A 12,286-nucleotide genomic window follows, 5' to 3' on the forward strand; every position below is an offset into this window, starting at 1 on the left:
AAAATGTCTTCCTAATCATTATGTGGCACAATTCACATAAGAAAACACATGCACACGTTTCAAAGCACATATGCAAATATGAGAGGTCAGATGGCAGCTTGAAACATGTCTGATAGCCTAAGCAAACCTCAACTGCCTATTTTCACAAATCTTTAGCCAATATGATCAATAGGACCACAGTGTGGTATTCCAGAACCACAGCAATCTCCATTAAAATAGCAAAGCTTCACCTACCAATATGGGGAACGCTATGTAGAATGCTGCTTGCAACATTTATCTGAAAAAACAATCTGTCAAAATGCTTTTCTGACAGAGCTGAGTGCTGCGGGAGGAGAGCGCTGTGAGCGGCCGGCGTCTGTCCTCCCACACCGCTCAGCCTCCTATCACAGCTCACATGAGAACACTGTGGGCGGAGACAGCCAGCACTGCCACAGGAGGCAGAGCTCTCCTCCCGCCCCGCTCGCTCAGCCTCCTGTGATAGTGTGTCAGGAAGGAGAGTGAATGCAAACACTCAGCGATTACTGATACATTATTGAGGACATAGTATGTTGACTATATCCTCAATTATGAATGAATGGGAAGTGATCTACATCACCTCCTGTTCATTCATAATTGTGGTTATAGTAAACATACTATGTCCTCATGTTATAAATGAACAGAGCACCCAGTATTGAGGATTCCTGTTCATTTATAAGAGGGGCTGCAGAAAAAGAGATTGAGGAGGCAGAGTCCTCAATCTTTTTTTCTATTTTAAAAGGGAAATATCAGGGGTCAGTTTAGACCAATATTTCCCCAAAGACCCTAAAAGTAAAATAAAAAATAAAAATATTTAATAAAAAATTAATAGCTGGTTGTGCAGAATTAAGGGTAAACAAATGTCCCATTTTGTACTGAACATAGCCCTTCATATGAAGATATGACACCTGTCTGCACCAACACCAAGTGTGGATATTTATGGCAGATGTCATCTTAATACAGCACTAAACTGCAATGTGTTTTTACAATTGGCATTAATTGTTGCAGCAAATAATACTGTATTCATTTAAACAGAGACTAGCATCTAAAAACAACTGCAAGACAAATTTGAGCTCTGTTTCTTGATGAATTACCAAAACTGATACCAGACACCATCCTTAGAGCTATAATAAAAAAAGGTAGTATATAAATGGCCAGCAGCAACATTAAATGCTTACCAAAGTCTATAAACTTAGAAATAGAATATATTTGCAATACCTATACAGGGATGATAACCTAAAGAAGAAAAGTTACCGTTTCCATTGGTTGCAGGTTCTGAGCTTTCCCAACCGATTGATTTCTGGACTGCTTTTTTCCATCGAGCATAGCGATATTCACTTTCTGAAAGAGAACATTTAGAGAGATCATTAAAAGTTTTGTTGGCATTCTTGCAAAGACAGCAAAAACTGTCTGGGCTCTTCACCTTCTGGATTAATCTGAGGCTCAAAGCGTTCACAAGTTACTGCAGTCAAGTCATCAGGGTTAAGACTCCAGACACCCACTCCTTCAGCCGCTCCTGCGGCCATGGCAGCTCCTAATGCAGTTGTTTCAGGCATGGAAGGTTTTACTGAGAAAAGAAAAAAAAAATGTCAATCTCACATCATCTATACTTGTAGACAAGAAGAACAGCTTATTTCAATTTTTATTCAGTATTCTTAAGATTTCCATGAGAAAATTTAACTTTTAAAGCTGAACTGTAGCCCATTAATATATATGCTCTCTATATATTTATTATCTCTCTCTGTTCAATAGGCTGCCTGGCCACACAGTGGAATATTAGGCTGACTTGGGTAAGAGAATTAGTGAAGTGCAGTGTTAGACAACAATGCCTATCCTGGTTGCCCCATCACATCAGGCACAGATCTATACTACAGTCAATGTGAAGTCAGCATGTCATTCATAATGTGTAGGCATTTCTGGGAGATCTAACACAATGGTCATGCTCTACCTGCCAAATAATAATGTGCACATATGATTTTCACAGACTTCATGGCTAAGCTCCACTACCTTCAACGTCCCTGTCCTCTAAGTGCCCTTACTGGCTACTGGGTCAATCTGAATGGATTGTGGAATCAGAGATAACAGAGCTTAGCCATGAAGTCAGAGAAGGTTAGGTGCCAGTAACAACATGAAAATAAATCACAGAGAGGCTAATAAAGTTAATGGAAAGCAACATGTAGTGTGTGCGCTCTTAGAAAGCACTTTTAGTTTTAAACATTTAAAATAATGCTCTGGACGGAAATAACAGTTGTGACATTGCATAAGCTTATTGAAATTATGCCACGACGAATGCATGCCGCAATCAAAGATAAAGGCAGTCCAATTAAATATTGGAGTGCGTGACTTTTTTTGGCCAAGCAGTGTATACATCAGGGCTCAAAATTTCCAAAATTCTGAGCCCTGATTTCCGAAATTTGGGTCTCCAAGTACCGGTCCGCGGCCCAACTCCCGCCCGCGAGCCAGTACTATGCGATCATGATTGCAGTGCTTAGCGGGCAGTGTGCGCCTGCGCACACCAGCCCGTGCGGCATTCTTGGTCTTCCGACCATGCCACCAACCCGCCAAAAATCGTACGATTTTCGGCAGGTTTTCCAGCGTGCTTGTAAGAAGAAAGTCGTACAACCTTACAGTAGAAGAGGTCGCACGCTGCCCATACATCTGCCGATTATCGTACGATAATCGGCAGGTGTATGGACACCTTTAGTGTATGTGTATATTAGGCCCCATTCACACCCACAGTATATTTCAGGTGTGGTTAGAGATTCCTGTGTCAGGAACTTGCGTTTTCCTGCAGCAGCAATCCCTAATCTGCCGTTTACAAGCGGCAACTATCATAAGAAAAGAATTATCATAAGATTATTTAAGAGGGTGTGTTTAGGGGCGGAGTTGAGGCCGGGCCAGGGTAAGGGTTAGGTGGGGCAACTGGTGGCTAGTGACTCTTAAGGCCTGGCTAGTAGCTCAGGACTTGAAATTTTGAGCCCTGGTATAAATAATGGATCTATAACCAATTTAGAAGTGGCTGTTGAAATGTTTATTTTTAATAAAAGACTGTGTTCATATTTCTGATTATAATTACATGTACCAAAAGCAAATCAAGCAAAACGTTTTTGTTTTTTTTCCTTTTTAACCTATAGATCCTTCTGGAACTCTGAACATTAGTTATTACAATTAGTATGAATCGTCTGAAAAGTAATACTACAAAAAGCACTCAAACACTTTCCCCTAAACTACCACCACTCGGTCACGCCAATTAACAACCTAACTGAACAAGAAGGCAAGAGGCATTGGATAGATACATGTAGAGAGCACAAACATTGAACTGCTTACCCACAGGGATGCATAGGATATCAGCCTGTAACTGCATAAGGATCTTATTGTTAGTCATGCCCCCATCTACTTGTAGCTGGCTCAGAGGAATTCCACAGTCTTGGTTCATTGCATCTAGAATCTGCAATGAAACAATAAATAGGGGATGCAGAGACTATAAGGCAAACACACTGGTTTTGGATAGAAGAACTACTGCTCAGGTTACAGAAGTGAGTCGCAGCATTTAAAGCAATTCTTACATTTTGATCACATAAAAAAAAAATCTGTAATTACCCTATTTTGAAATGGTGTACTTTAAATAAAAGTACACTAACCCAAATTCCTCAGTCCTCCTGATCCAAGATAGTCAAGAAACCCCTCACCCCAGCTGCTTACTCAAGTACTGACTTCCAGCAGGAGCCTTCCTCAAGTAGTGGTTATGTTTATATTCCCCAGCTGTGATCTTCAGTAAAAGGAACAATTTCAGTAAGCCCTTACAGACTTGCATGAGTTTGCCTCCCAAAACTGGAGAAGTTTGAGAGATGGCCCTGTACAAGTCGTGAGTTTGGCTAGTGCTGAAGAGGATGAAAACAAACCCACAGCCCAGAGCAGACTATGGGTGTCCTCCTTAGATAAGTTAGCAGCTGGCTAGTATAGTTCAGTAGAGCGAGAAAGGGTGGGTTAATGTACTTTTACAAACAAGGTTTAAAGCAACTTGGCTGCCATATTTAAAAATATAAAAAATGCACCCTGCAAAGAAAAGAATATTCTCTTGACTTGCAGATCTTCCCTAAGTTTTAGATTGTAAGCCCTCAGGGGCAGTGCCCTCCTTACCATCTTGTCTTGAATTGTATTGTGATTGTAATGTTCCTTATATTGTAAAGGGCTGCACAAACTGTTGGCGCTATATAAGTCCTGTATAATAATAATAAGTTGAAGAGCTAAGATTGATGAAGAGTCTTCAGCTCTTGCAGGTGTGTCAGATGCCTGGTCCCCTGTTGCTCCTTTCCCTGACTGCTATGCCACTACTATGCCCTGTAGTTATGTAAAGGCGGGCAGATGGAAACATGTGCTCAGAGGGGGACCAGGCTTGTGACACTGCTTAAAATGCTGGATGCTGAAGATACTTCAAGGAATTTAGCTCTTAAAAAAAAAATGTGTGGTATAGGCAGCAGGGCAGATAAATGTTAATTATTTTCATTGCACCATTTTTTTTATATCTAGCAACATAGTCGCTTTAAGTACATATATGTTTACCGTTTTACTTAAAGCTCAGTTAAGCTTAACCAGGCAGAAGCAAAGTAAACTACCTGGCTATGAAGTATGACAGATGCCTGTAAATTATAGGACCACAAATCCTTTGTACAAATACAAAATGACAAATTTTTAGGCAGGATATATTCGTATTTCAATTTTGTATGCATCTGTCTGACTACCATTGAATTTTAACAAAAAAACTACAAATCATATGTGATGGAGGCAAATTAAAGTAGAGTATTAACAGCAATATAAGGTGTGCTCTTAAACCTTGGGGTTTACTTCCTGCGTGCACAGCTATAACATGTCAGAGTGGTAAATGCTCTTTCACATATTATTTATCCAATTGAAGGATAAATGGTCTATTCTATTGTTATTTAGTTCTAACAGATGTGCCATATGAATACCAATATTGATGGTGAATGATGTATTTTATACAGACAACTGTAATGCTATGTAACTAGGGATTTATTTTGTTTTTTTAAACCAAATTCTTTTTTGTTTGTTACAGCAATGTTTCCCTTTTCATCTCACACACGAACATTAAACCATAATACAACACGATATTGCCTTTGCTTTATATGTGGCTTTCACAGAACTAACTGTTATTACATGAGTCCAATAAATGAATGTTAGTAGGCCAATCATAACAAAAACAGCACAGAAAGATCCAAAGGTTAGGTCAGTAATTGTATAATATCAGGAGAATAGTGCATCAGACAATTCACTGTTTATGGTCAGTGGGGCACATCAACTAATATTCATGTCACTAGGAAACCTAATGACATGAATAGGGAGGTAATTCTTGGGTACATTTTTCATATCTGCATACAGTAACAGGTCAATAAAATGATGATGCATGGACCTTATGCAAGCGGTCTCCGACTAATCAAGGTAATGGGAGCATGGCTAGGGTGTTCTCGCAGCCCCCCAAAAGGAACAATTGAGTTTTGTGCCATGGAAAAGTACCGTATATGTTTTTTAGTCATATTTAAAATGTAGCCTGAGAAGTGAGGTCAACTGTATCAATCACCTTTTTCCAATATTAAGATAGTGTCAGCCATTTCCACAGCATATGCATCAAAATCTACAGAAGTTTCCCCACATCCGATACATTTAATTTTCACCATATTTAAAAAATCACACCAAAATTCTGAGTGGGGTGTGATCGGGGGGGGGGGCACACCATTGGGAGGGCATACAAGGTGTTTCTGCACTGAATCTTAGACAACTTCACCCTACAAGACAGGTCATGCCTCATAACAGAAGAGGGCACCAACAATAAATGCATTTTTAAATAAGCATTTACCTGAGCAGTTAACACAATTAGAGAGGACGGTACTAAATGTTAAATCAAAGACTGTGCATTTTTTTAATGAAAGATCACCAATGAAAGCTGGTGAATTTCTTTTAGCAGAGGTGTTCTTTTTACAACATTACCCAAGGCACTGGGTACTATAATAAGTATATAATATAATTATTACTATATAACATTGTTCATATAAGCATTAGAGATAAGCAAATATTTAATAGCCTGGTATGTACTCAGTCCCTTACCAAAGGAACCAGAAGAGATGGAAGAAAATCTGGATCTGTGATGATCCATATACTCACCAGCCAGTATTTATGGATCAATATGCCACTCTTGAGCTTTAGGAGTGCTGCCACTCAATATAATATGTACAGTGCTCAGGTTAAAATGTGCAGGCAGAGGTTGAGTCTAGACCAGTATACTTACAAAAATGTACACAGATATTGCAGGAAAGAAATAATTCTATGTTGTTTCATTCAAGAAGGCAGACGTTGCTGTGGGGTTACATTTGGAAACCTCTTGCCGTATTAATTATTTAAGATGGAAGTATGTGAGAGTTTGTAAAACTAGAATTACTAGAGCCGGAAATTGCTGACGGATGTGTACTGCGCTAGTTTAAGCACTGGTTTCAGCAAAAAGTAATATAACAAACTGAAAATGACACATGGGACAGGTATAAGCAATAAAGAGTTGCAAAGCATTTTTTAATAATGTGCTAAGTGAAGCAACCCACAGAATATCAATTTATAACACTGAACCAGAACTAGATTGCTGCAGTCGGGTCAGTGAAAAATGAATTGTGACCGTCTGTTAGGAGTTGCTGCACTTTACAGATTGCTTTTTTTAAACAAGCACACAGGAAAATTTAAACATTTGTGTTTTGTTTTCAAATAAGGCTAAAATAAAATGATAGAAGGAGACAAATGGCAGACAGTCTGTAATATTTTCACATATCTGTAACAATCACAGCACACGATCAATTCAAAAGTAGACGTGGAGCTTCCTCACCTCTCTGGTCTGAAAACAGACAGCTTCAAGAGCAGCAAATGCTATGTGATTCTTGTTTGTAAACTGAGTGAGACCGCAGATGATTCTACAAACATGGAAACAAAAACAGGCAATCTGGTAAAGCATTCTACACTACGGCATAAGACATAATAGTAGTGGTAGTCAACTTAGAAGGCAAAAGAAGGGCCTCAAATGTGGCCCCGATATCTTCAAAGGGCAGCATATAATATATCTATATATCTATATATATATCTATCTATATAGATATATATCTTATATATATCTATATATATATCTATCTATATATATAATGCTACAGAAGACTGTCATAGACTGAAGAGTGGTTGGAGACTGTAGTCATGCTGTACGAGACAGTAAGACTAGGGAACTGATTGGTATGTGGTAGCACTGGACCAGTAGAAATAAGAATCAGTGTGTTGTAAATCTTAAAAAGTGAGAAGTGTGCTCCTTGGAGGAGGCGCATCAGTGATAACAGTATTTATCTGTGTGTGTGGGGACCTGGTTAAAGTGACACTAAACTCAGGAGTTAAAAATTTACATTTAAAAATGCATTCAGGTACCTCAACTATAAAATCGAGGCTGCAGGATAGGAGGAGGTTGAGAGAAGTGATGGTTATCTTATGATTTGGTGATCTGGCTGAGAGGTGAAACATCAGTAATAAAGCCTTTATGTCTCATCCTTTTTAGGAGAGCCCTATAATTCTGGTGAGTGGGTTTCCAAAAGGCTTTGTTTGGATCACAGTGGATTGAAGAGACTTTTTGCATGCCAAAGATTCGGTGGGAGTTAAATAACACTTTTTTTGCATATGTATATATATATATATGCACTTTGATGAATAATCTGCTAGGCGAAGGAGAACGTTTACACGAAAGAATGGACTTTGAGCAGCTCTAACACATTATAAATAATTTACAGTGCAGCCTTAATTTCCACTTTTAGAATATTGCATGTTAGGGTGCTTGTTGGCACATTTATATGAAAATTATTGTTTGATAAGTATAATTTGTAAAACAGTATAGAGACACTTTATGTTAGAGGTTTGAAATAATATTTTTTAAGGTTTAGCGCAGTCCATCGGCATTCAATATTAAACAGAAATGTAGCTTATTTGTGAATCACTCAGCTGTAGATCTTCAAATCATCTCTGAATTGGTGCTGGCACTGTCCTTCCTTCTGGAGGGTGGCTACTTTTGTTCCTCGTGGTCTCTGTGTGTGTTGTAAAGTAGCCACCACTCCAAGCTCACTCCCGTGATGGACTACAATCTCATGTATAGTTTACTAATTTGTATTGAGAGCGAACTTGGAGTGGTGGCTACTTTACAACACACACAGGGACCATGGGGAACAAAAGTAGCCACCTTCCAGAAGGAAGGACAGTGTCAGCATGAATTCAGAGAAGATCTGAGGATCTACAGTTGAGTGATACACAAATAAGATACATTTTTGTTAATGGTTGGAGGTATTTGAATGCATTTTTAAGATGTATCTACTGAGTTTAGTGTCACTTTAAACCTGGATGTGTGGTTAGAAGCACCTAAAAAAAAGCAATCCTCTCGCATAAAAGGTAATTTGAATTGATTATTTGATTGGAAATGTCAGATACAGCCAACACGTTTCAGGGGAATTGGACATCCCCTTCTTTAGGGCTTGAACAAAAATATGTAATGGAATTGGGAAGATATGCACTTTGAAGCCTGAAATAGGGCTGGATTAGGGTTGAATGTCACTGTGACCTGTATGCAGTAAGGGCAGCTGGATCTCAGCCCTACAAAGTGCATCTCTTCCCATTTCCATTACATATTGTTGCTCAAGCTCTGAAGGAGGTATCCAAATCCCTTGAAACAGGTTGGCTGTATGTAACATTTCCGTTCAAATAAACAATTCAAATGAAGCTTGGATTTGAAATTGGACACCCCCTTCTTCAGGGTCTTAAATGAACCTTCAGATAAAAATAACCATTTATTAGGTGATCCTAGCCTAGACAGACAGTAAGGATTAGCTATATGAAACTGTTAGAGATCACTGCTATTAAAGGCCCCTTTACAAATAAATGCCACCAGGGCCGCAGGTTGGGCACCAGGGAATTAGAGGGAGATTACACATACAGGAACAATTTGACCACCCTCAGAGTGCTGCCCAGCACTCCATACATTTTTATGTTGGCTCTGGACACACTCAGTTTTAAATTAGATTTAGCACTTATCAGGGGTGCCTGAGATGTATTCTAACACCCATAGACATGAGACTTTGGCCAAGAAGACTTGACTGGGGGTGGCTCATCTCACAGCTATGGGTAACTTGAACAATGTGACATTATGGTAGTTTACAGGGCAATATGCATATGGGCTGAATCAGAAACTGTGGTTTAAGAAGAATAGCCGACATTAAATAAGAATTGAATGTTTTAGTTTGAATGAATTAGTGTTTTAAATCAGTCAATATCTGCAAACTGTATACATATTTTTAAGATATTGATTTGGCCTAGTTTCAAAATTAAATACATTTCTGCTTTACCTACATTGATGTCCAATCTATTCAAATATTTCTATTTTATCGGATCTAATATATACAAGTTAAATATAATGGTAATATGTCCTGCAAGGTCCAGGTTTTCATGCCATTACTCAATGTAACAGAGTCTGCTGGTCAGTGCTTACAATTTTTCCTGCACATCAGTGGGGGAATCAACTCAGAAAAAGCAGCATGGCTTTATTTTTCTAAAGTTTAAATGAGAAACATCTCCCTAATCATAATCATGATTCCAGTTTAGTGAGTCACATTATTGGCTGACTTTGTATCCTGTGACAGTGGTGATGTGAAGTTCATCTTATATTTTCATCTCACGTACATGCTACAAAGAATCTGGCACTTCTGCATTTCTTAGAAAACTACACACAAGCGGTATCAGTTCAGTCAAGGTTCACAAATACAAAAAAATGAATCCGTTTACATCAGTATGCACATCTGTTGTCAGTTCAGTTTAAATCCATTTTTACATGTCAGTTTTGGGCCTTTTGTTATTATGGTATGGTAAATTCCCATGATTCTTTGCTTCCCCCCAGCATGCATTGAGCTTGCCATGCTGTATCACGACATCAGTCCCAAAAAACAGACGTAACCTGAACTAATGTAAACTGATCATCAGTTCACATCAGGTTACATCAGTCCTGGTCAGTCAAAACAGAGAGAGGCTCCATCTCAAATTGCAGACCGCAACTGACACTGATGTTTCCTGGTCCTCAATTTTCATCTGCACTGCCAGAGAGATGCATTGTTGTCCGTTTTTCATCTGCAAATAGAGGGTTAGAAACCTGACAACCTAAACACTGGTGTGAAAGCAGCCCGAGTTGGAATTTTAGTCTGCACTATCAGTATGACCCCTAGAACTGCTGTCCATGAGGGTCTAAGACAGCAAGTGATATACAAATAATCCCGTGGCTCAGTCCATCCTCTCCTGCCAAAGTCTCTATAGTATCAAGGTAAAATCTTATATCCTTTCATGCAAAAGAACATGCATTTTTTAACCCCTTCATGACTGAGGCCTTTTTTTCATTTTTTTGTAGCTTCTTTTACTTTTTGTTCTTCTTTCTGCAATTCTAATCCTTTTCTGGTAGGCTGACGAGCCGCAGTTTATTAAAAAGGAGAATATGCCTGTAGTCATTATCATTTTCTATAACTAGGCCTTCATTTTTTCTCTCTCACTCTTTTGTAAATTCACAGCAACAATAACATATGTTGCTCTATTAACCTCCCTGGCGTGTTTCCCGAGTCTGGCTCGGGGTTAATTTTAAATACTAGGATCGTTAACCCCGAGCCAGACTCGGGGCTGCAGAGAAAAGTGACACTTACCTTGTCCCTGCGATCCCGCAGCGTCTTCTGCTGTATGCGGCCCGAAAATGAAACTAAAAGCCGACATCTGACTTTTAGTTTCGTTTTCGGGCGTCACAGCCGGAGGGAAATTCAAAAGTGAAAAGTTCTAATGTACACAGAATACACACAATACAATGTAATCTGCTATGATTACACTTATGTATCAAACTATTTCACTTCAATTTTGTCCCTAGAGCTTTGTCCACTGCCCTGCCTGACACTTTTTCACAATTGTAAGAATTTTTTAATAATTATTTATTATAAAAAAAAAATTTATTATATTATAATTTCTTATAATTATTTATATTATATTATAATTTTTTAATTTCGTGTTTCAAACTTTATCATACCCGGGATGTCTACTGGACTCTTGTTTGAACAGATTTAGGTGAGTTATTCCTAAGATGTATTAAGAATTACAGGCCTACAATATAAAACAACAAATTTCCATGAAAAACAATGTACCGCTTTTGGATGCTAAAATCCTGAATAATCAGACCGCCAGGGAGGTTAAGAAGCATTTAAAGTTTTTTTTTTTTCCTATCACATAGTAAGGGCTCAATAACAAGAATCTGTCATACCCTCTGGCACTGGGCTCCCAGTACGGTGCATACAGGCCCGAGAAAGCTGGAACAAAGTAGCAGCCATAAGATGTACCCGCTTCAGCAGCAAGCCTCTCTAAGAAACAGAACATATATGCATAAATTAAAATGTCAAATCTGCTTGATGCCTTACTAAATTGTGCAAAAATTATCTTGTTTCTTACCTACTTCCTCCGTATTTTTAACAATGCCAAGGTTATCTCTTAGCCACCGCACTACAGCTCCAGCTATGGCAACTGACCCCTAAGAAATAAAAATAAAAAAAATGACAAAAAAAAACAACAACAACACAGGAGCATTAAATGTAGGTCCATCAAAGAAGAGATCTTCAGTTTTATGTCTCATGGACTTATATTTCATGGTCTTGCCAGCAATAAAGGTGCCCATACATCGGCAGAATGGACAGCACCTTTCTTCTTCTCAGCTACAGGGAGCGTGATTTACAAGGGACAGGCAAATCAGAACGATTTGAGCTGTACATGAACTGCATTAATGTCCTTGAACTCCCTCTAAAACGCCTGTTCGACCAATCCCAGCAGATACATATAAACCTTAATTGAGATATACTTTATTTATGCACCGCTACCATGCTACATGTTGATACACACACTCTGTGCTGCTCCGGGTGCCAGCCTGACATCTCGGGCAGACAGTCTCTGGTGGGGTCCAGAGGGTCTTAGGAGGGGGACATGTGCTGGCGGCGGAAGCACTGTAAGCAGGCACTGCATGGTTTCCCATAAGACTGCTGCGAGGTCCCCAGCAAGCCAATACAATTTGAAAATGTAAAGTGTCGGTATTGTATTTTTGTATCAGGGCATTTTTACTCATACTTGTGAAAATGCACAGTATCAGCAATGATACAGGTATCAGTACATCCCTAATAAATGTTATATT

General features: G+C 38.9%; 1 protein-coding gene across 3 annotated transcripts in view; it reads right to left on the bottom strand.

The window, feature by feature from the left end:
• GK (glycerol kinase) overlaps positions 1-12,286 on the bottom strand; it is a 69,505-nt gene that overhangs the window by 15,527 nt on the left and 41,692 nt on the right. For all 3 annotated transcript variants that reach the window (XM_018561116.1, XM_018561117.1, XM_018561115.1), the window contains 6 exons: positions 11,557-11,635; positions 11,372-11,468; positions 6,899-6,983; positions 3,343-3,463; positions 1,439-1,582; positions 1,270-1,356 (listed from right to left, as the gene is read on the bottom strand). In XM_018561116.1, the coding sequence (XP_018416618.1) occupies positions 1,270-1,356; positions 1,439-1,582; positions 3,343-3,463; positions 6,899-6,983; positions 11,372-11,468; positions 11,557-11,635 (613 nt within the window). The remainder of the gene's footprint in view (positions 1-1,269; positions 1,357-1,438; positions 1,583-3,342; positions 3,464-6,898; positions 6,984-11,371; positions 11,469-11,556; positions 11,636-12,286) is intronic.

This window comes from Nanorana parkeri, unplaced genomic scaffold, assembly GCF_000935625.1.
Source record: "Nanorana parkeri isolate BGI_ZX_2015 unplaced genomic scaffold, ASM93562v1 scaffold500, whole genome shotgun sequence".
In the NCBI taxonomy this organism is placed as follows: Eukaryota; Metazoa; Chordata; class Amphibia; order Anura; family Dicroglossidae; genus Nanorana; species Nanorana parkeri.